Source organism: Podarcis erhardii, assembly GCF_964252035.2.
Source record: "Podarcis erhardii genome assembly, chromosome: 1".
NCBI lineage: Eukaryota > Metazoa > Chordata > Lepidosauria > Squamata > Lacertidae > Podarcis > Podarcis erhardii.
Genome location: NC_138497.1, coordinates 47,705,819 through 47,730,969, shown reverse-complemented (window position 1 = coordinate 47,730,969; position 25,151 = coordinate 47,705,819). Strand labels below are relative to the sequence as shown.

At 44.9% G+C, this 25,151-nt stretch overlaps 2 protein-coding genes across 6 annotated transcripts in view; both read right to left on the bottom strand.

Annotated features, from left to right (window-relative positions):
• COX16 (cytochrome c oxidase assembly factor COX16) overlaps window positions 1–12,691 on the bottom strand; it is a 51,298-nt gene extending 38,607 nt beyond the window's left edge. Inside the window, exon 1 of one of the 5 annotated variants that reach the window (XM_081882032.1) lies at window positions 12,243–12,691. In XM_081882032.1, coding sequence (XP_081738158.1) covers window positions 12,243–12,302 — 60 coding nt within the window. In that variant the 5' untranslated portion in view covers window positions 12,303–12,691. Of the gene's footprint in view, window positions 1–11,998; window positions 12,173–12,242 lie in introns of those variants that run through there. The other 4 variants (XM_081882030.1, XM_081882031.1, XM_081882028.1 and 1 more) reach the window with 4 other exon arrangements.
• An 8,798-nt stretch (window positions 12,692–21,489) lies between these two features.
• Window positions 21,490–25,151, bottom strand: part of LOC309353042 (deubiquitinase DESI2-like) — a 46,450-nt gene continuing 42,788 nt past the window's right edge. The window contains exon 5 of the mRNA XM_081882004.1: window positions 21,490–24,299. Coding sequence (XP_081738130.1) covers window positions 24,057–24,299 — 243 coding nt within the window. The 3' untranslated portion in view covers window positions 21,490–24,056. The remainder of the gene's footprint in view (window positions 24,300–25,151) is intronic.

Genomic DNA, 25,151 nt, shown 5'->3' with positions numbered 1-25,151 from the left:
TCTGTTCAATAGCATTGTGAAAAACTAATTTCTGTTATTTTACTGAAAAGCATGTTAAGTAAACAAATACAGACAGAGCACTGTACACAGAGGATATTAACGCTCATCAACACAAGACAGACATAAATAAAGACTGAATAAGTCAGGCCTCCTCAAACCCTGTGTTCTACTACGGATTCCAGACTCACCAAATTATTCAGTAAAATCTAAAGCAGCCAACCCTTAGGTTAGCAAAACAACAAGCAGCAATTTCTCCAGCACTGCCTAGCAAATTGCAGTGTTAGATCACCTCTGTTGCTAGAGAAACTCATTCTGTTGTTGTAGCACTGATTTTGAAAGCCAGATTACAAAATTACATTCCCTTTGTCATAAATCCCTAAATTAATCACATCACAATATTCACTGCTGGCAACACAGATCATGCACTGGTGAAAAGAAAGCCGGGGAAATGTTATGAAATATTTTACTTGAAGAGGGAATGTGATAATTTTCCAGCCTCTTCTTTAAGACTGTTGTTGTTGAAGCCTCCAGCTATGCATTGTGCAGCTGCAGAACTGGAACAGTCAAATGAAATATTCTCTTTTTACTTCACAGTGATGGGAATTAAAGAGATTTGGGAGGGGGGGTTTCCTTTTTTAAAGAAAAACTGCTGTGTGTGCATTTTAGAGCTGCTGAAAGGTCCCAATGTGACAGCTCTGAAAACTACAGTTCTTCATTTATTCAAGTACAGCAGGGGCACAAAAAGCAAAACCCAAAAAACCAAATGCTGGCTACCAATATGGCTCAGCCCTAGACACCCTAAAGAGTCCCCAATCTTTTATCTTTCAGAATAATATGGGTTTTGCTAGAGGCAGCTCTCCCAAACAGCTCAGGTGTACCTAAACATTTGTAACTGTGCTGTCCCATTCTCCAGGAAGCTATGTGTCATCAAAATGTTTTTGTCCAGGAGACCTTGCTCTGCAATTGCAAGCTTTGAACACATAGATGAGACTTTAGAAATATCACCAACCACTTATCCTGTTACTTTTCAACTTAAATTAAGCACAGCCAAGTTTGGGTTTCTCAGCAGCCTCTGGATTCTCAGCAGTCTAGTCGCCTGGATGCCTAGCTTGCTGTATGAATCATACTGTGACAAATGTAGTATCGTTCCTTAGATGTCATATTCATACCTACAACTTTGTCAAGACAATTATCTTCATTGTCTCACACAGGAACATAAGATGGCCTATCTAGGTCATCATCCTGTTCTCACAGTAGTCAACCAGATGCCTGTGGGAAGCCTGCAACACAGACCAGAGCGCGACAACACTCTGCCCCCCTGCGATTCCCAGCATACTGCCTCCAAAAGTGGAAGCAAAACACAGCCATAGTAGTTGGTAGCCACTTCTCATCCCTGAATTCGTCTAATCTTCTTTTAAAACTATCCAAGTTGGTGGCCACCACTGCCTCAGGTGGAAGCAAGTTCCATAGTTTAACTATGCACTGCTTGAAAAAAAATACTTTCTTTTATATGTCCTGGATCTTTCAACATTCAGCTTCATTGTTATTAGAGAGAACTTTTCTTTACTCAGTTTCTCTGGGCCAACCATAATTTTAAAAACAAGGGCCCTCCTTGCTCATCAGCAAGTGGTTCTCAGGCACATTGCCTCTGAACTCTTGAGGTTCCGTATAATCATCACCACACTACTTCTCCATTAATATATCACATCCCCTTTCAAGTCGTGTGAGTGGCCACTGCCTTAGTACCTTGTGGCAGCAATTTACTCCATGAAGAAGCACTTTCCTTTATCTGCCCTGAATCTTCCAACATTCAGCTTCATCGGATGTTATGGAGGAGGAAGAAAAACATTTCTGTCTCCACTTTCTTCATGCCTCATCTCAACTTTTCTCTAAACTAGTAAGTTTAGAGCAACCTTTCTTCACAGGGGAGTTGCTTTACTCACTTGATCATTTTGGTTGCCCTTTTCTGAACCTTTTCACAGCATAGATCTCTACAGACCTGCCCTATCCCTTCATCTTTCATCTCAAGCAACACTGATCCCAGAAAGTCCCCCTACTATCAGTCTCAGTACAGTATGCAAGAGTCACCTGGGAAATGAGTACAGAAGCACACTCACAAACAAACCAATATTGCTATGTATGACTAGACAAGTCCCTCAAAACACATACAAATGTTTTGCAAACATGTGGGTACGCTCACATTTCATACACCCCTAAACCAGAGTTTATTTTAAACAGCCATTCCCAAATTCGGCCCTCCAGCTGCTTTGGGACTACAATTCCCATCACCCCTGACCACTGGTCCTGTTAGCTAGGGATGATGGGAGTTGTAGTCCCAATACAGCTGGAGGGCCGAGTTTGCGAATGCCTGATTTTAAACAATTATTTTAAAATGACATGCAAACCAGGCCTGTGGCCATCAGGTCTTTTGGACTTGCTCTGAATAGCCAGCTTCATGTATTATCATTCTCTCAACTTCCAACTGTAGTCTTTTGTGTTCTTACACAAATGTAGCCAAACGATGGCACCACCAATACATAGAAGGGCAGTACTCCAAGGTCTGTATGAGTACAACTGAGGGGGAGATACCCCCCCCCCCAAAAAAAACCCAGTCCAATGAGAATTCAATGGCCATAGAACATTGGCTGGTTGAAAGCAAAAAAAATCTGATAACCAACTAGAAGAATAGTTGAAAAGGGGCGTGTCCAACTGACTAGAACAGTGAACAGGAACGTGCCAGGCTGCAGTACTTTTTGCACATCCCACTTATATATGCCATCAGCAAACTAACATACATAGAATGGTTGGTGGCGCTAATGATTTTTTGCTGTTTTGTGCCACATCTCAAACCTTGCTACTTGCAGAAGACATTTCTCCCAATAAAATAAAGATGTAATCAGTAGGCTGGAAAACCATCTAGGTTAAATAAAAAAAGATGTAGACTGACATCAGCCTTATTTGGTTCGCCTAATCTAGTTTATGAGTGTTATGAGCAATTCTGAGAGTGACAAGCATGAAGTACCACTTGCCAGGCCTTTGGCTCTTCCATTTGGTTGGAAACAAGCTGGTTTTGTCCTTGATTCCAAGAGAGGATCACTCTGGTCATAAGATGCTTATCCTAAAGCAATTTTTATGGATGAGTGGGAAATGCTAGCTTCATACTACCTTCCATCTTGAATGGAGAGGTAAAAACAAAAGCTGCACATTTAATCACAAAGGACTCCCTGTTGAGCAAATAACCTGCTCCTCTGAGCCACACAAGAGAGTTTCTGGATAGGGAGGGGGAACGTGTGTCCCTCCAAAAGTTCACAGAATCATATAATCGTAGAGTTGGAAAGGACCCAAGGGTCATCTAGTCCAAAACCCCCAAAATGCAGGAATTTCAGCTAAAGCATCTATGACAGATGGCCATCCAACCTCTGCTCAAAAACCTCCAATGAAGGAGAGTCCACAACCTCCTGAGGAGTCCGTTCCACTGTCCAACAGATCTTATCATCATTAAGTTATTCCTGATGTTTAGTCGGGAGTGTCCTTTCTTTTAACTTGAAGTCAGAACAAGAGAAAACAAACTTGTTCCCCCTTCCATGTGATGTGATTGCAACTTCTGTCATCCCTAACTGATGAGCTGATGGGACTTGTAGTCTAACAACATCCAGGGGCCACAGTCCCCCTACCCTGTTCAGTAAAAAAAGAAGCTCCCTTAGGCAAATTAATGTGATGAAGTACAGAAAAGATATTTTGCAAAGAACACAAAAAACCCTCTAAAAAGAAGGCAGCCCATATGTTCCTCAGTGCAAGCATGAGCAAAAATGGCTCCTTCAACCAGACTGTTGTCATTTTGCATTACACACAGTGCTTGGCCAGGTCAGATAACAAGGGAATTAACACAGCTGCTTGAAGAACAGTTTTGGTGGGTCAAGAACAGCTTTCCTGTTAAAAACAGGGCTGTCCCTTTCTTCCTTTAAAACAAGACACGTTGCATTTTAAGAAGTGAAGAATTCTCTCCCATCTTCATTTCAGCTCCATATGCAACCAGCCTGTCATTGCTTTTTTTAAAAAGAAGAATCTGTAGATACCTAAAGACTAGTATTATTTCTTCAGTAGCTTCCACACAACAGGGAAGCGAAACACCACACACCCCAACACAAGGAATTAATATTCCCTTTTATCACCCAGTGTTCCATGATGTAAGAAATACAGGGCAGAAACAAAGGATAAAGATTTGGAGCCCCCAACTCTGCAGTTAAACGCTGCTGCTCTTTCATTAGTTGGGCAGTGACTTTTCCTGGCCAGTTAAATGGACTGCAGCAGAGTTGCTGAACTACAACTCCCATCACCCCTGGCCAATGGGCATGCTTGCTGGAGCTGATGGGAGCTGTAGTTCAGCAACATCTGGAAGGCAAAAGTTCCCCACACCTGGACTACAGGGTAAAATAAGAAGCTGTGGCAAAACAGCCAAATTCTGAAAGGAGAAAAAGGAGTGGGAGGGGCAAAGGTCAAAACTGAGGAACAGACTGAGGAACAGAATGAGATGACAGAAAAAGCAGCTAAGAGTTCCTCTAAATGACAGCATCACCTTCAAAGTACTCATGCTCCCTAAACATGAGGATGGGATGGAGCAATGCTCAATTTCTGAGAATGGTTGAGCAACAGACTTACTGCGAATGGGCCTCCTTTTCTGTGGTCCATTAAAATTAATGGCATACCACTATCTGTGGTGTACCATGTTTGAATGGCAAAGGCATGTAGAGACAGTTTTCCTTAAGCAGCTGGCTCACAGGTATGGGATGCTCTCCCCTAAGGGCTTAGGGTTCACCTTTGCATGAGCATTTTCTGAGGGCAGCTTGGGATAGTATCTGGCTAGTGTTATTTCTTCACGGTTTCCAATACATAGACAAACCACTTGACTTCAGGCTTTCATCTTTCTTCTTCCAACATTAAATAGCAGAATGTGTACTATTACACCTCCCACTGCATATATTGCCCATGGCATCAGCCATCACTAACGATAAAAGACAAACAAAAAACAACAGATGACAGTCATGGCAAATACAGAGATGAAAATTTGTTTTTCTAAACACAATTAATTTAAGCAACGGGCGAAGTGTCAGCCAGTGTGATGGCTGATTTTATTTTGTCCTATAGAAGTCATGACAATCATTTCTAGAGGATAATATAAAATAGCTGCAGTCACCAGCTTGTGATTGTGATTAGGCAAAACTTGCCAGCCGGCCCTATAGATGCGCCTAAGCTCAGCAGCTTTATTTTCTTATAGAAGTGAATGGCTTCCATTCACTTCAATGGGAAAGAATAAAGCACCAGCAGTGCATGAGAACCCTCCAAGAACAGGATGAAAGACATTCTAGTCGTGCTGCCTGTCTAACTAAAAATGAACCACATATGATTGCATAGAGACAATATCAAGATTTTTACACACATCTTCTGTTGGTTTTAAAGGGACACTTTTCAGATAGAGTTAGTGTTCCAAATATGAAATTCTGCATGTTCAGGAAACAGTATAATAGCAGTTTTATTGTACCAGTGACAAAGAACTTTGCTGTCCCAGTACAGTATGCAAGAGTCACATGGGGAATGAATCATTGGCAGCTGCAACTATTATCAGAAAAGTGAAATCAACACCATATTTTAGAAACAGGAGCACCATCTACTGTATTTGAGAGCTAGGTACACTTCAAATAGAATTTCTGAAAAGAAAAAGCTCTCATGGCTCTTAGAAATCACTTTGGAAACAGTACGAAGTAGTAAGAGGCAAGGAGATGTGAAAATCCAAGCATGCGGAACAACCTCTTGTGGGACATATAGTACATATCTACAAGGTCACAAGAATTCATCCCAGCATCTGGACAGATGTTCCCATCCTGGTGCTGTGGGACTTCACACCCTGCAGCGCATAAGCTGTTAAACAGTGTTCCATGCCATCTTACATCACTCTCTTAGGTTCTTGCTGGCTTATGCTAGGCACTGATATGATCACACATATTGTCAAGTTGAAAGGTGAAGAAAGCCAGATTGGAGAATTCCCCAGAATAATCATTGTATTCAGCAGATTTACCTGTGTTAGTTATTTTAATCCCCCATAAATCAACTTCTTCTTTGTTCTAAAAGTTTATTTGGTTATTTAATTCACAGTCCTAGCCTTCCTAATCCTGAAATATATGGAAGAGTTACAATAGATTAAAACAGAAGCAATATTGGTTTTTATTGGGGGTTTTTAAAGTAAAAGGCAACTGACACATGGTAAAGCTTGATTTCCCTAGAACACTACTATCCACTTGGTAAGTGGACTCACTACTCAGAAATGAGTCACACCAGTTGCACAATGGCCGTTTTCTAGGACGTTGTTTTTTTAAGGATGTGAAAAATGACAAAAAGAGCAGAGGTGGGCATATATAAAAGATCCACATTGCTCATGCTATTGTCCTACAAGCTAAGCCAAGATGTCATAAAAAAACCAGGCAGGAAAGCAGCAGAGTTTACAATCAGCACCAAATTGAAACAGCATCAAATGTAAGACACACTTTTAAGGGACAACTGGAAGCATACACCAAAGCTCCTAATTCTTCCTTTGCAGCTGCAACTTTATTTATCCCATGCTTTGTGTCATATAGGTCACATGCCAGAGGTTCCACACCCATGTGCTCTGGTTTTTCTAAGCAAGAACACAAGAAACTGACAAGATTCCTGTCAAAAAAAGTTGTAGCTGATCATAGCCTTGCTAATTTTATTCTCATGATGTTTGTATAGGTTGTTCTATGCACATAAGGCTCAGGAGAGAGACCTTTGCTGGGGTCTCTGAAGGCAGAATACATTAGATTTTACTTAAATTGAAAAGTCTTCAATGTTATTAGCAGATAGCAATAGGGTAACTGTAGGGAAAGCATGCAGTTCCCATGTCTGATATCAAAGTCTGCTAGACTTTCAGCAAAATCAAATTCACTGTCACTTGCCTTTCTTTGGGACCCCAGAAACTAAGAATTCTACATTCTTCCTGTACTATGTCTACCTGCTGGGTAGAGAAATAAGTATGGAACAATCTAACAAAGCTACAACTGGGAGAATTCTACAAAGCCTTCCACAATTCATTCTTTCCTTTAAAAAAAAAGTTACACACAAACACACAATAGCAGGGGTTTTGGGGTGGGGATTCAAACAACTTTTACCCATAGCTGTCAACTTACAGATTTGAAAATAAGGGACCAGCAGCCTTGAAAAGAAGGGACCAGCAGCCAAAATAAGGGATTTTAGTCTACCAGCTGAAATACGAAGTTAAAAGGGACCAGATAATTTTGGAGAGCAGCGCCGGTTTTTAACCCTTCGTTTCCAGAGCCTGCTGCTCAAGACACCAGCCGATGAAACACTGCAATTAAATAACTACAAGCAGCCACCACTTTTCACGCAAAACGAAGTCCAAGCTACGAAGATGCTGCTGCAGTTCTGTATCTTTTCTCTCGTGCTCCATCTGCAGCTCTCAATTCCATCAGGTGGGGTGGGAGGAAGGGGGGGGGGAAATAGCGCCCGAAGTAAACCCGCAGATCAGACCATCTATGCTAGTCTACCACTACAAATCTATGGGAGAAGCGCTTGCGGTCCTTCCCTTGTAGCCCTTGGAACACCTGCCTGTGTCTCCGCCTCCTCTTCTTCCTCCTCTCTCTGAACTGCTTTCTCTATGGTTGCCCTCGCTCTCCTCTCAAGGCACCTCAGCAATTCATAGGCCATGCCAGGCTGCCCATCTCATCCGGGTCCTTCGGCGGCACAGCCGCAGTACGGCCTAGTGGGAGCAGGAGCGGCGGCGACGGGCAGAGGGGAGGCCCCAGGCAGAGATGCTCAGTTTGGCGGCCACGAGGCTGGTGAGAGGGGCCGGAGGGGGGCAGGCCGGGCAGCCAAGCAACACAGTTGGAGCCTCCCTCCTCCCTGGCTGGCAGGGAGGGACAGAAGCTGCTTCCTTTGAAACCCGGGAAATTTAAGGGACATCTATCAATAAGGGACAGCAGCGGGACATGGCGCTGGGATAAGGGACTGTCCCTCCAAATAAGGGACGCTTGACAGCTATGCTTTTACCCAGTGTGCTATGACTTCCCTATACCAAGTTTATTGTATTATTTTGTATTGTATTAGGCTGAATAGTACTATGGTATTTTTACATCAATTATTATGTTTTTGTGTGTGTGTTTGTGCCTTTAACAGCCCGGGTTTTAGTGCTACTTATCTCAATGACCTGTCACATATATTAACACTAACAAACAAATAATCCTATTCAGTTAATGACATAGGCAGGATTTGTGAATAGATATTGAAGAGAAAGAATCTAATAGGAACCAAGACTGGAATTCAATCATAACACTAAATTCTGTACAAAGTCACATTTGCTGTCTGTTCAGTTTCTGCAGAAGCATGTACCATTGGAACAATGAAAACTGACCAGAATTCTGAAGCTAATGGCACAAAAACCATCATGCAAACAAACCAAAACAAACCCCTTAAGCAAAATCTACTTGTCAGCAAAACAACTGAATCTTAAAAGCCAGCAAACTAAATGTTGTGCAGCCCATCATCTATGCATCATGGCTTTTCAGGTACTCATCATGGCTTTTCAGGTACTCAGCAACTTTTCCCACAACTTATGCACATTTAACTTGTGCACATTCAGCTTTACGCGCATGGCAAAAAATAGTAATTTTAAAGGCCGGAAAGGGGGCAGGGTCCTGGAAAAAATGACTTTGGCAATCCCATCTACCATTGAACCCAATGGCTTTTGACTATATGCAATTTTGGCATTAGGCACGATCTCTGGAACGTAACCACTGTGTAAATGCAGGCTTACTGTATTCTAAATGCAGGTGTCATCCAGCCAAACTCCTGAATTTTTGTTGTGCTTTTCCCCTTGTTCTCACCCCTTTGTTTTGTATAATATCTAGGCTGATTAAGACTTCTGGAGAATTCAAAAGCTTGCTGTTTTCTGACAATTTGGTTGGTCCTCATAAAGGTGCTGCCTTTGCTTTTTAAGCATAATAACCTTACCAAGGCCTCACAATACATGGCTGTTAGGATATCCTACTGAGCCTGGTGACTTGGAAGTGAAGTAGGCCTGATTTCAACTATTAAATTACTGAAACGAAGCACTACAAAGATTTTTCCAGAAGGAAACTTCTACAGGAAAATGAGCATTGCTACACAGTTAACCGCAAACAGAATGGTAGCTAAAATTCCTAGAATGTCTGAAAGTCAGCTTATTTATGAATTGAAGTGACATGATTGGCACTTAGAAAGTATGTTTGCTACCATTATAATAGAAAAAATGTTTTTGCTTTGCTAATGCCAAATTTTAAATTTAACTGTCCTCCCTTTGGTAATACTTGTTGCAGCCAACTGGAAATTGCAGGAAAGAGTACTGTTGTGCTCAGTTACAGATAGGTAGCCGTGTTGGTCTGCCATAGTCAAAACAAAATAAAAAAATTCCTTCCAGTAGCACCTTAAAGACCAACTAAGTTAGTTCTTGGTATGAGCTTTTGTGTGCATGCACACTTCTTCAGATACCACTTCTTCAGGTATCTGAAGAAGTGTGCATGCACACGAAAGCTCATACCAAGAACTAACTTAGTTGGTCTTTAAGGTGCTACTGGAAGGAATTTTTTTATGTTGTGCTCAGGTCCTGCATGCAGGCTTCCCCATAGGCATCTGCTTGGCCACTGTGAGAACAGAGTGCCAGATTAGATGGGTGTCACAGCCACCCAGGTGGGTCCCAGCTCACGAGAGACCTTACTCCGTTATAGTTTACTTACAGGAAAAGTTTATTGAAGATAATTGCTTCTTTCACAGTTCAGCATTGTGGCTGTACGTCTGTCACGTTAGACCGCCGAAGTCCCCCTCTGACTCCTCCCCTCCTCCACACCAACTTAATAGCCTGGCTCTAGACCACCTCTTCCTCTCCTTTCTTTTCCGCAGGGTCTTTCTGCCCCCCTGGGTTCTCTCTTTCCGGGATTCGCCTGAGGCTGAATCCTCTGCCGCCTCCTGCCCCCTCCTTCTGGCTTTGGGGCCGGGCTCCTCCTCTGAGCTTTCCCCACTTCCGCGCGCCTCTATGTTTGAACTTGGCGCGCGTACGTTGCTTTTGACCTTTCCTTCGTCCTCTATACTGCCCCCTGTTCCACTCTCTACCCTTTCCGGCTGAACACCTTGCTCCAACCCCCTCTCTCTGTTTTCTCCTGTTCCTCCTCCCTCCGAGAGGCTGACAACTCCACCCCCTTTACTCCGTTCCGGCTGAGACCCCTCTGACAGCGTCTGTGCTTCACTGGGCTTTCTCCCCTCCTTTCCTGACTTTTCACAGCTTCTCTCTTCTCCTGCTTTTCGCCTGATCATGCTAGCTCCCTTTTGGGAATCCTCTGACTCACTGCTTAGGCTCATAGATTCCCTTCGAATTCCGTCATCTTCTTCCTCGTCTCTCTCTCCCTCCTCCCACTCGCTTTCCGTCTCCTCTGCCATCTCCTCACTTCTCCCAGAAACCCTGACAATGGGCTTTTGGCCTGATTCTGTGGGGCTCTTCTTACATTTAGTCTCCCTGCAATGGCACGGGTTTCAACTGGATGAAGTCCCTTTCAACCTAGTAATGATACCCCAAAGGCATGTGGAAGTTCCTTTCTTCTCCGTGTCGTAACAAAAGAATCTGGAAAGGTCCATCATCTAAGCCGGTACGGCATTTTGAATCTAACGGCATTCGGAGTCTAATGGCAGCCAAGAGATGCTCCTGGGAAGCTTCCAAGCAGGGCACAAAGACAACAGCCAAGGCATCTGCCGAAGCGCCAGGCACAAAGACAAGAAGGGGGGGAGAAGTTGAAAGAGTGCCACACATCAGCAGCCTTCCAGGGCACTAAGATGGTCACCAGCTGCCTCACATCCGGCTGTGTCTCTCCAATGTCAGGCAAATTGGGGCAGGGCACCAAAGCAGCGGTGCTCTTTCATGCAGTAGTCAGAGCTATGAGCTGTAGAATCGCAGAATCATAGAATCAGAAGGGACCACGAGGGTCATCTAGTCCAACCCCAGCGATGCGGGAATCATTTTGCCCAAGCCTTGAGATTAAGTCGAGTCTCCTGCTCTACCAACTGAGCTATCCCACATATGCCTGCTCCATGTATTTCGCTCACACCTGCTTTCCAGTACAGTGGTACCTTGGGTTACATATTCTTCAGGTTACAGACTCCGCTAACCTAAAAACAGTACCTCGGGTCAAGAACTTTACTTCAAGATGAGAACAGAAATCGTGCTCCGGCGGTGCAGCGGCAGCAGGAGGCCCCATTAGCTAAAGTGGTGCTTCAGGTTAAGAACGGTTTCAGGTTAAGAACGGACCTCCGGAACGAATTAAGTACTTAACCTGGGGTACCACTGTACTGGCCGGGACGTGGGTGGCGCTGTGGGTTAAACCACAGAGCCTAGGACTTGCCGATCAGAAGGTCGGCAGTTCGAATCCCCGCGACGGGGTGAGCTCCCGTTGCCTGGTCCCTGCTCCTGCCAACCTAGCAGTTCGAAAGCACGTCAAAGTGAAAGTAGATAAACAGGTACCGCTCCGGCGGGAAGGTAAACGGTGTTTCCATGCGCTGCTCTGGTTCGCCAAAAGCGGCTTAGTCATGCTGACCACATGACCCGGAAGCTGTACGCCGGCTCCCTCGGCCAATAAAGCGAGATGAGTGCCGCAACCCTAGAGTCGGTCACGACTGGACCTAATGGTCAGGGGTCCCTTTACCTTTACCACTGTACTGGGTTACAGCTAACTAAAAAAATTATGGGGGGGGGGCGGTTTTCCTTGTTTCTTTACCCGACAAGCACAGCCACCCTCTAAAAACAGGGTCAGTTCTCGAATACTGTACTTTAAAAGTCACGCTGTAATACGTCTCATGCAACGCGGCAAGAAGAATATAAAGAACGACACCCCCCCCCCTCTCCATTTCAGTATATAATCTCATCTGCCTGGGGGGGTTGTCACGTGACCCCAGTTAAGCGGGGGGGGGGGGAGCGCAGAGCGAGCCGTTGCTGAAACGCTCGCGCCGCCCGACGCAAGGCCTCGTCGCGCTTCGACAGCCTTCCCGAGAAGGTCGCCCCCAGGCGGACGGTCCGGGGCGCTGCAGCCTCCGCCATTGGCAAACGAAGCCCCGCCCTCCGCCAGCGCTTCGCGGCCCCTCTGCTGAGCTAGTTCTAGGGGGCCCTCCGCCCCCTCCCCCCGCCCGCCGCTCACCATCATGGGGACTCCATACTGTAGCGTCTTGCTCTTCCGCAGCGCTCGCATTCCGACCATGGCTGGAGCGGCCCAGTATCTCGCCTTCTTGGGCCCGGAGGGGGGGGGGGAGGCCGTTCCTGCAGCGCTTCCGGCGTCCTACCGAAACGCTGGTCCCTCGGATCCCGAAGCCGGGAGCAGCCGAGTTCCGACGTGCAAAAAGGGAAACGAGGGTTTGGGGGGGGGGGGGTTGGAAATAAAAATAAAAATTTCCACTCGTAGGCACTCCTCGAATGGGAACCCGGTTAGCGGTCCAGATGCCTGAAACCGACGGGAGGAGGACTTGGCAGGCAGAAATTCGACGGGTCCAGTTTCCCCGAATTTGGAGGCAGACAGATAAAGGACATAATTAGTAATTAGTGCTGCTTGTGTCCTCGATTTCACCGAATCATTTCGCGGCTAATTGGTTCCATCCTGAAAGCACATTTCAGCACACCACAAACGTATAAACTAATTTAAAGCATATGCTGGCGCCGTGCGGACGACGGGTTATTTCGGATCTTTACCCTAAGCATAAGAAATCAGAACAAATCAAACTTATAAGTTGTACACCATCGTGTAAACAGAAGTCCCATGTACTCATTAGAAATTGGGACTTCCAGATCTGATGGGTGGTGTTTCCAAGCAGATTATCTCAGTGTTTCTTTTTCTATATGTTTTAATATCTGTATATGAAGCTGGCTGGTGGGCTATACAGTATTCTGTCTCAAAAACTCATCATATATGCTTGGCAGCAGTGACACTAGCCTTAAAGAATGAATAAATGACATACTAAATTAGAGGCTGCGAAAGGAAAATAGATCTGAGAAAGCCGTTTTTTAAAGCTATTATGCCCAAACCTAGACACAGCCCCCCCTTTCCCGGTAATGCGACCATCTTAAAATTGGCAAAGCAGATTTGATCACTGTGCTTGCGTTTATCCACTAGATGGCATATTCTTTATACCAAATGTTAAAGCAATGCCTTTTCTCCCTGCTATTTTGCAGAGAATTAACAGCTACAGTGGTACCTTGGGTTAAGAATTTAATTCGTTCTGGAGGTCCGTTCTTAACCTGAAACTATTCTTAACCTGAGGTACCACTTTAGCTACTGGGGCGTCACGCCGCCACCACGCAATTTCTGTTCTCATCCTGAAGCAAAGTTCTTAACCCAAGGTACTATTTCTGGGTTAGCGGAGTCTGTAACCTGAAGCGTCTGTAACCTGAAGCGTATGTAACCCGAGGTACCACTGTATTTTAAAAATGGAATGAAATCCTGTCTTCCCTGCAGGCTTCTGGATTATACAGAGCTCTGCACCAAACAGAATCAGGAGAGTGTTAAATTGTCCTGCTGTTGTTGGCATCCATCTGTCACAAGAGACAATGGAGTGCATCTCTGGGGGCGAAGTCAAACTGCTGTGTTAGCAGCACCAAAGTGATCTCCTTGGGGTGCAAGCCTGGGCAGTGTGTATGGAGGTCCTGGGCTGCCCAGATGATAACACACACACCCCTTGGCCTCGCTGATGTGGTCTAAAGGAAAGCAGAGCAATACGTGTGGCACCAGCTTGGCTGCAGGAATTGCCCAAAGGAGGTGTACAAGGCACCATCCAACAGTCTTAGGGATTCCACTCCATATTTATGTAGGGTTTACTCCTTAGCCTTCTGTTGTCCTGAAGATATCCCGCAAGGCAGCAGAGATATGGATCAGAGCTTTCCTTCTCCTAGATGGGCTACCTTCCCAGGTTGACGAGCCCCATCTGCCCCTCACTTCCCTCTACAGCACGTGCAGAAATCACCTTCTTGACTGTTGGACCCGCTATTAGTCTTGTGTGCTCAATCTGCCAGAGCTTGTCTTCGCATGCAGGGGAGGTTCCTGACTCATGGAGGGTTTGAGACCCATCGGCTACCCTCACCTGGTTTAGCCAGTTTTGTCCATCTTTCATCCCCACCCTGCACTCAGCTCTCACTTGTAGCTCTTAGAAGCTGCCAGCATGTGACACCAGCACCAGCCACATTCCAGGAATGAATATTATAGATTTGTACTGTTTCAAAATAAACCAGTGGTTAAATAATAATAATACTCCAAACACTGTAGGGTTTGTTTGTTTTGTACAGCAAATATAGAACTGTAGAGGATGAAGAGTAGCAACACTGCAACATCATATACAAATGTGATTACTACTCACTAACACAAAATTGTTGATGCCTTAAATACATAAAGGGTCTATCACAGTAATCTGCACAGAAAAAGAACTGTGTTGAAACAACAGCAAGCCACAAGCCTCATCTTTTCTTAAGGTGCTGTACAGACCAGAGAGAGGACAGGAATATCCAGTACCTGGTTTGTTCCCCCAATTCACTGAACTCTAATTCACTGAAGCTGTCTGCCTGAGTATGTACAGACCTTAGCTTAAACTGTAGCTTCTGTTTTCTAATTGGATGGAAGTTGATTTGAAGGAAAGCGCATCAAACAGGAGTAATTCTCAAGAAGCTATAGGATGCCTAAGGATTGTGGCTAACGTAATGTGTACTCAGCTTCAAACACCAATGGTGGGAACACGCTGGAGTCCATAGTAACATGTACATGACTTTAGGCTGCAATCCTATACAGACTATCCTGGGAGTATGTTCCACTGAACTCAGTGCGGCTTATTCCTGAATGGACAGTGCGGCTTATTCCTGAATGGACAAACAGGATTGTGCTGTTAAAGAACTTCTGTGCTTCCCATCAATTAAAAAAAAAAAAATCACGACAGTTTGCATAATTAAAACAATAAAATTAAACAGAACCAAAAAAAAAGCATCAATAAAGACCACACCATATAAAACAGCAAATAAAAGGCATTAAGTGTCTTAAAACCAGAACTGTTAGGGAAAATTGAAAGGGCCTAGGATCTAACCTTCTGGAAAATTTCATTAAGATCAGTCATGTAGTTTAAAGATAACTGTTATGTTTTATCTCCCATTGAATTTCTAAGACAGCCATAAGCAGTCAAGCACTAGTGCTTTGAGGGGACACATTAGTCCAAAGAGTGCGGGTAGAAATAGCTTTTATAGCCAGGATAGAGATAAGCAGCTCAGAATCAACCCTGTTGTTTTGTTAACTCCTCAGAAAACACTCAGCTGCATTGCAGCAAGAACAGGACTGCAGTCTGGTATCAATACCAAAGGCCTTCTTCAAACACATTATTGTACAGCATGCATTGGATTAGGCTGCCCATCATCTTTTCTCTGGATGATCTTCATGTGCCTTGAACCAGAGGGGCAAGTACAACACATAATTTCTGCAGTTTATCTAAAGCTTTTTAAAAAGACAAATCCACCCATGAAACAGCAAAACAGCTATGGTTGCTTCCACACAGTGTTTCGTTTGGAAAAGCCATCACCCAGTCACTTTTTATGGAGAATCCAATCAAACAATGATTACACAAATATGTCTCTACATATTCAAAAATAGAGGGTGGGAATTACCCAAACTCTTCTCCAAAAATAGTATGGTCCGGCTGAGGACCCTTTGAGGTGAGATCAGGTGAAAATGTGACAGCTGTTCGTTTCACCCAGCATCTGCATACTGCTGCTTCTTTAAGGTGTCTTCACCTAAAGATGAAGAGAGGATACTAAAAGCAAGCAGAGAATGTTTCCTTACAACTAACCAGAGCACAGATGTCAAGAAATGGTAAGTTGCTTGAGTGACTAAATCTAATATACCATAAAGGCTTCTTTCCAAGGGAAAGTGACTGACTTATTGAAAGGAGGCATGTCAGAAGTTTTCCATTTCAAAATTTCTTCCAATTTGTTCAGTTGGCTTCTGGATCATTCCACTGAATTGTCACAGAGCATGTATGCAATCTCTTCTTAAGAGCTGTTCGACAGTGGAATTTGCTGCCAAGGAGTGTGGTGGAGTCTCCTTCTTTGGAGGTCTTTAAGCAGAGGCTTGACAACCATATGTCAGGAGTGCTCTGATGGTGTTTCCTGCTTGGCAGGGGGTTGGACTCGATGGCCCTTGTGGTCTCTTCCAACTCTATGATTCTATGATTCTTCTGTCAGACATGGGGGGCTATTACCATCATTCAGAATTGAAACTGATGCAAACCAGCTCATAAAAATTATTTTCTGATAAATGTTTTAGTATGCATTGTTATCTATATTTTTACCAGTGCAAGGGCAGCAGACACCCAGAGGAAGTTAGCTCCATACACTCAACATTGTCCAATTCCCCAGCTAAAACTGGCCAGTGTTTTCACCAGTGTCCACCACAATACGGGCCTGATACACGCTTCAGTGCAGGATAGTGGTTAGAATAGCATTCCGTATACCTCAGTACCAGTTACTGAGGAACACAAGTGCGAGAATGATACCTTGCTTCCCACAGGCATCTGTTAACAGCAAAACCAGACAACTTCATCTGCCCCAGCTGCAACAAAACACGTCTCTCTTGTAGTGTTCTCTACAGCCACAGCAGGCACTGTGGCTCTCCAATGGTTTGACTTTACCCTTGATGGCACACTCTTTCATGGTCTTTCAAGACAGATGGATGCCAACATGCTGTGTCATGCTGAGCACACACACACACGAGAGAGAGAGAGAGAGAGAGAGAGAGAGAGAGATGCAGCATACAGATATAGGGATATTGATGTCTGATGATGTACTCTTGGGCTATGATCAACAAAGCTGCCTGCAGTTTTGGTTTCTCCTTTGTCAGCATGGCTATGGGTGTTGCCACAATGAGCTTCTGCATTTCAAAATTCACCTCTAGTTTATTGCTTCTAGGTCAGAGGGCATAGGATGGCAGCCTGAGATTCTTAGATCAGGTACGCTGACACCAGGTGATTCATCTCTGTTTTAATGCAAGGCGTCTCTGTTAGATTCAGCAGCAACTTCCTCTTCATCTTTTTTGAAAGCCTTGGTAGCTGCCTCTTAAGTGCCTCTCATCATGTTTACCAAAAGCTCCCTGATTTTTGCATGCACAAGTTAACTAAATGAGGCCCACTTGAAAAACGCACTTTGAGTACTGACAAGCATTTCGCATTCTGCGCTGGCAGAATGTATACTTTTGAGGGTCAGTGAGGGCACAGGGGTAGGTACATTACATCCATTTTCTAAATGAACCAAGGCTGGCAATATACAAGGTAGGGAGCTAAAGAATGAAATGTCACTTTGGTCCGGACACCATCACATCACCCCGGAAACTGATCTTGTTCATGCTAATGGCTGATTGGAGTGATTGAAATACAAATACAACAGCAGAAGAGGAAAAATAAATAGCACCACAGGGCACAAAAGGGTAGAAATAAAATTGAGGTGATTGTGTGTGTAACTGAACCAAATAAATCTATGTATACATGCAGCAATAATGGGAATTTAATGTTGCATCGGGTAAAGTGAAGAGATAATAATCACTAGGCTTTTGTTTAGCAAATTGCAAAAAAATATATTTCCCCCCTCTTTCTAATGGCTTTTGGTGGCAGGACAGCTGATGTTATTGGACCCCCCCCCCCACTTTCCAGTCAATAACTGCAAATCAAAAGACCTTGAAACAATGCAAGCACTATGGGCCCCCACAGACCGGTGGTTTTTTTTGCAGTTGTATCCTACAACATAGAATCCTAGAATCCTAGAACTGTAGAGCTAGAAAAGACATATACAGTGGTACCTCGGGTTACATAGGCTTCAGGTTACAGACTCCGCTAACCCAGAAATAGTACCTCGGGTTAAGAACTTTGTTTCAGGATGAGAACAGAAATCGTGCTCCACTGGCGTGGTGGCAGCAGGAGGCCCCATTAGCTAAAGTGGTGCTTCAGGTTAAGAACATTTTCAGGTTAAGAACGGACCTCTGGAACGAATTAAGTACTTAACCCGAGGTACCACTGTATAGGACTGAGCTCTTAAAGAATGACAACACCCATAAAAATACAGAAAACAAGCAAAGAGAAAGTAGATGGAGTTCAGACTTGACAAGAGAAATGGTATCTACCAGGAGCAGAATGTAAAGAATTGTCTTTTTAAACAAAAAGCCTTGCAATCAAATGCAGAACAGAAACTCAGCCAATGAATGCCTGCCATGATACTAGGAACAATTTGCTGCTACATCTCACCCCAGATGCCTCTTTCCAAGTGGATATTTTGCAGCAAGCTTTCCTCAGCCCCACCCAGGCAGGACTAAAGCCATGCGTAACAAGCCATTTCACATAATGCAGGTCACATGGCTGTTTGTTGGCAGAGAGTGAGACCTGGGAATGTCAGAGGATGTTGCATTCAACGACTGCCAACTCTCCAGGGCAATAAAGGGGCAACTCAGCCCCATAATCCCCACCTCCCACCCTGAAGAGCAGCTCTAGGAATTTCAAAATAATGACAATCACCATCATGCTGATTCACATAAATATTGTTCAATGAACTTAGGAGGAAAAGACTGTGCGGTGCCAGTTTGGAGGATAAACAGAGAGCGGCAGACAATGTGGAGTCAGCAACCCTGAACAGCCACAGGAAAAAACAGCATGTGACTGATTCTGGGCATGGCCATCTGCAACGGCAGAGGGTCAACTCATATTCAGTCTAATAATTACTTCCTAATTCAGATAGCGTTGTTTTTTTAAGAGACAATTTATTTAGACCACTTCTATACCACTTAATGTATAAAAAGATAACTCTAAGTGTTGTACAGAAAGGAGGTTATATTGGAGAGCTTATGCAGTGTGTGTGTGTATGTGTGTGTGTGTGTGTGTGTGTGTGTGTGTCCGTATATAGTATAGCCTCCATTTTCCTCAGAGACTGCGGTCACTTCCAGATGGCCTGTTTATTGAGAATTCATGATTTGCTTGGACAGATCCTAAATACAGTTCTCCACATTTCTGCAGCAATCTGCAACTAAAAAAAAAAAGTCCTCATAAAAATTCGTTAGGACTAGTATACACATTTTCAGGACTCAGTTGTGACTAATATACACATTTTGCAAGACATTTTCTCCAGTATGGTCCATTTCTGCATGTTATTTTCATAAGCGTAAACATGTTTATAAAAAAACATTTCCCTACTATATGCATCTTTGCTTGGAGAACTGCATTACAGAATTTGGAGAAGAGTGAATTTCAAAGCACACTTGCGCTTTTGTTTGCGTGTTGATTCAAAGTATGCTACTTAGGTGGTTGCTCATCAAAATGCAAACAAAATCAAATTTCCACCCCACCCCTACTTATGAGTAAAGTATACTGCAACACTGCCAAGATCAGGCTACAGGAGTTGAAGCCCATGAGGACGTGAATTTCCAGCTATCTCCAGAACCGACTTCCTGGAAATTCCTCCTAGGACCAATTTAAGGTGTTTATCTTGACATTTAAGGCCCTAAATGACTTGGTCCTCAAATATCTGAAAGAATGGCTCCATCTAGACCAGACATCCCCAACCTTCGGCCCTCCAGATGTTTTGGACTGCAATTCCCACCATCCCTGCTCACTGGTCCTGTTAGCTAGGGATCATGGGAGTTGTAAGCCAAAGCACCTGGAGGGCTGCAGGTTGGGGATGCCTGTTCTAGACCAACCTGCCCAAAGATCTCCAGGGGAAGCCCTGAGAGTGGTTCCTGCATGTAATGAGGTTTGTGGTGAAGGCCTGCTGGTGAATTTTCTTTGCAGTGACCTTTGGAACGGCCTCCCTCTGAGGAGTGCCTCATCCCCACAATGATTTTCATTTGGCACCCAGTGAAGACGTACCTCTTTGCCCAGGTTCTTTGGGCAGGGTTGAAGTGAATTGGGCACGCTTATGTTTTTGCTGCCACTATTATATTTCATTTGTGCCTTCTTGCTGTTTTACATTTTCAGTTTTTGAAGTTAGTGGCATCAATGAGTCCCATCAGCAGAAGCTCTGTAGAAGGACTTCTGCTTGCACATCAGGGTTTTTCCCCCTCCTCCCCTCACTCCGTGCCCCACAAAATTCATAGAATCCTAGAATTTTAGAGTTGCAAAGGACCCTGAGGGTCATCTAGTTCAACCCCCTGTAATGCAGGAATCTCATCTAAAGCATCAATGACAGATGGCCATCCCACCTCTACTGAAAAACCCTCTGATGGATCAAGGGGATCAGGAAAGCCACTGGAACAGGAATGAAGAGGGAGAAGAAGGGGGTTGTTCTATCAGGGCAGCTGAAATGTTTCCTTCTCACAAGTTGAAAAGCCTAACAGTGTGTGTGTGTGTGTGTGTGTGTGTGTGTGTGTGTGTGTATTTCCACTTCGGAACCTATGGTTGGATTATAAGTATTAAAAATATTTTTTTCAATTAAAAAATCCCAGTCCACCATCAAGATTCATCTGTCATTTTTTGACACACCTCGTACTACAAATAGAAGCTTTAGGATTTATGAATATAGGAAGCTGTGCTATACTAAGTCAGATCACCTAAGCTCAGTTCAGTGGTGCCTCAGGTTACGAACTTAATTTGTTCCGGCGGTCCATTCTTAAACTGAAACTGTTCTTAACCTGAGGCGCGCTTTCGCTAATAAGGCCTCCTGCTGCTCCCGCCGTGTGATTTCCACTCTCATTCTAGGGCAAAATTTGAAACCTGGAGCAACTACTTTGGGGTTAGCAGAGTTTGTAACCCGAAGCGTTTGTAACTCGAGGTACCACTGTATTGTCTACACTGTCAGTGGCTCTCCAGGTTTCAGGCAGGATGTCTTTCTCAGCCCTACCTGGAGATACCAGAGACTGAACCTGGGACCTTGTATGGAACGCAGATGCCCCATGGCTGAGCAATGGCCCTTCTCTAAACATCAGAACCTGAGCAGTAACTGATGTCTGCACCCAGGGGCTAGTATGCACTCAGACTGAAACCCCTTTACGAGGGTTGCCATATTTCAAAAAGTGATAATAATAATAAAAAAAAACCCATCATGAATTTCTTAAGGAAATTTGCCAAAATCTACACTTTTGACGTGGGTTGCCGTACGTCTGGATTTCCCCGGAGATTTCAGCGATTTCCACCAGGACACTGTTTCCAACGGGAAATTCTGGACGTATGGAAACCCTACCTTTACCACCCTGAAAGAAAATGAAGCTTGTACAGGCTTGTATTTAATGCAACGGCACAGAGTAAGAACCCTGTCAGTTCATGAATTTACGCTGGAGCAATTAGACTTCCCTGCTCTCCTGCCCTCCCTGCCCCCGGATTTAGGAGTGTGTGACCATTTCATCCACACTGGGTATCAAGGTAAGAGGGCACTGCAAGGAATGCTGCAACAATGAAAAATCAAAGAAGATGAAAGGCAGCCGGAGGGTAGGATTTGGCGTTGCACAGGGTGCCACTGAAATTTAAAAACCCAAAGTCTGCCACTGCCCCACACATGCTGAGGAAGATGAACTAGAGGCCTGGTGGAAGGCAACTTACTTTGTTCCTATCTAGCCTGGGCTGCCTTGGACCATTTGCAATCTTGCCACTCCTCCACTGCATCTCATCTTATGGGCTCTTGTTAGCATTTGAAGATTTGATTTGCAAAAAAACCTGGCAGTCTTCACATAAGGCGTCTCAGTGGTGTAACTAGCAGTGGAGACCAAGGGGTCTCACCAACAGAGCTGCTACATAGACGGCATTTTGTCTCGCTTAAAGCACTTTGTCAAAGATCGAGATATTGGGGGGTCACAGTACAAAGCTCACAGAAAAGGACATTTTGGAATGCTGGGAATGAACAAAACTATGCTAGGTATGATTAGGGAAAGGATTGGAGGGAAGGAACCAACACGTCATTATATAAATCAGGGGTGGGGAGCCTTCGGCTTTGGGGCCAAATGTGGCCTTCTAGTTCTGTCTGTTCAGCTCTCAGGGCCCTTCCCAGGAGCCATGCTGCACACGCTCTTCAAGGGCTTTTGCCTGGCTGGAATGTGCCCTGGAACTGTGATGCTACCTCTTCCTTCCTGGATGGAGGATGGTGACGCATGCATGAGTGCATATATATATGAAACCTATGGCTTTTGCATGACTGGCAGGTAACCTGCTGTAGAAGAAGAAGAGTTTGGATTTGATATCCCGCTTTATCACTACCCGAAGGAGTCTCAAAGCAGCTAACATTCTCCTTTTCCCTTCCTCCCCCACAACAAACACTCTGTGAGGTGAGTGGGGCTGAGAGACTTAAAAGAAGTGTGACTAGCTCAAGGTCACCCAGCAGCTGCATGTGGAGGAGCGGAGACGCGAACCCGGTTCCCCAGATTACGAGACTACCGCTCTTAACCACTACACCACACTGGCTCTCTGTACACAGGAACTGCCCACCTTTGCCTCTGGAATGTACAGTTCTATTTGCCTTACCTTTTTTTAATAAAAATAAAGCCAAACCTAACATATTTTCAGCTGCTTTCAGCCCATTGGTCTAGCCACCTCAGTACAGTGGTACCTTGGTTGTTGAACAGCTTGGGTGTAAAACAAATTGGCTCCCAAACGCTGCGAAACCGGAAGTGAGTGTTCCGGTTTGCGAACGTTTTTTGGAAGCCGAACGTCTGACGCAGCTTCCACAGCTTCCGCTTGAGTGCAGGAAGCTCCTGCAGCCAATCGGAAGCCGCACCTTGGTTTTCAAACTGTTCCGGGAGTCGAATGGACTCCCGAAACGGAATAAGTTCGACAACTAAGGTACCACTGTATAGTGTAATCTGACTGCCAGTCTTAGACAGAGGTCTTTACTATCTGGATATCCCAGGGATTGAACTTGGGACCTGATTGTGTGGGGAGTGCAGGTGGAGCAACATTTCCCTACAAAGAAAGTCTTAAGAAGTGGTGCTTTTGTTCTGTTGTGAGCACCGGCCCCCGCTTAGGTACGTATTCAGGACAGCTCCATGCTGGGCTCAGGCTGAAGGCTTCATGAGACCCTATCTCAGAAGTTACTATACTTGCAGTCATCCTCAGTCAGAGCCTTAAATAGGAGCTGTGACTCTGTTTTGGTAGCTAGCTCTGCATTGGCAGTTATAATCCAGCCACAGCTAGAGGGACACAGGTTCCCGGATTAAAGACCTGAGATCAAACCCCTGGATTTAAAGGCCTGAGAACCTCTGCTCAGAAAGGAGTTACAAACTTGACTATTGTGTGTCTTCCTCTCACTCGCTCTAATAAAGAAATAAAAAGTCAGACTCACACATTCATAAATTTTTTTTTAGATTAATTTTGCTATTGTAGTTGAAGGGTAACAAGTCCTTCGGTCTCTTATACAATATTCTAACTCACAAAATAATCATAATAATCATAATCATAATCTGCGGCGGTAGAAGGGCAGCACCTTTCATTTATCCTTCAGATGGTTTTTAGAACCTAGTGATGACAAAAAGAAAGAAAACTGAGGAGATAAGAGAATTAACTGGAGCTTGTTGCTGGTCTTGGGGTGAGAAAGGTAAGCTCTGATTTTGGTACTTAAAAGAGGTGCACTATGGGTAAGTTGCCACCTCAGAAAAACAGAAGAGAAGGTGTTTTTGTGTTCACTGCTGGAAGAGGCAGGGGATTAAAAGAGTCCCAGGTAAGGGACTTCTCCGTGTGGCTTCCCTTCAGGCCTGCTGTGCCACATCCCCATGATTCCAGCAGTTTTTGTTTCGTTTTGTGTATTTAAAATCAAAGAGTACCACCTAGCCTCAGGAGCTTAAACCCCACACTCTTTGACGGAGTTCTGGAGTGACGCGGCTGAGAAACAAGCTGTCCTTTAAAAAAGAGGCAAGGGTGTTCATCTTCTCCTTGAGAGGCGAGGCTGTCCAGTGTCCTCGGAGAAGGATGTCAATGGCAAGTGACCAGGCAATGGGGCAGAGGCAGAGGCTGGTCAGGGCGGCTCCTCCAGGCACAGTTCAGACTCTTGTGTGTCTGCAGGTCCGTGAAGGGCCTGAGGCGGAGGCCGCTGCGGAAGTGGACGGGGATTCCTCGTCGGTGGTGTCTCCCTGCTCTTCCTTGTGGAGGCCGAGGCTGATGTGGCTCTGCAGGGCAGCTGGAGTCAGCCATTCCTTGGGCAGGCAGCTTTGCAGGAAGGGAATGCAGGAGCTGAAGTAGGCCAGGCGGTTCACCCAGCGGGGGATTTCCTTCCCACACAGGATCTGGGGGAAATGGACAGAAGAGCAACAACAGCAGGTGACCGTTATATTATAGGTGCCTGATGAAAGGTGATTGCTCCTCACACGGTCACCTCCCCATGCCTGTTCATGTTTCCAGGGGTGGGGAGCATAGTTAGCAACTTTTCCCTTTTCTTGCAAGGAACCCTGTTCAGAATAAGGGAATTTCCCTTAAAAAAAGGGAAACGTTGACAGCTATGGTGGGGAGGTGGGAGAGAAATGATGCCATGTATCACTGCCACGTTCTATTGTGGCAGTGAAGCACACAGACCATGCGGAAGTGTCACATAAACCCCGAAAGCAAAGGGGGAAACACTTGGCAAGTTGGCATTTCAGCTATTTGGGCAACTTGTGATTGGGGGTGCAGTCGGGTAATTTGAGACTTTGGACTTAATGGTTTCATGGGGGGCACTCTTTAGATCAGGAGATCTAACCTTTGATTTGTGAGTCTCCCCCACTCATAATATATTTTTTTTCTGGACACCCCCCACCAACCCCACTGCAAGACCCCGCTGATTTTGGCAACAGCAACTGCAAAAAGATTTTAATGAAAGCAGACGCTGTGCTGGAGTGAGTGGGATGCAGCAACCTGATGAGCATTCCTGGTCATTAGATCAATCATGTCATGAGCAGAGCGAAGGTAATAAGCATTACCCCCTCCTCAGCGTAGCTGCATGGATCAGTTGAGGAATGGGTGGCTGTGTGCCTGAATGTCTGTCTGTCTGTCTGTGTGTGCATGTGAGGGTGCTTGTGCAAGAGTTCTATGTCCACCTTTGCAACTGGCATGTGGACTCCAGAAGGTTGGTCAAAGGTGAATGTGGCCTTCAGGCCAGGAAA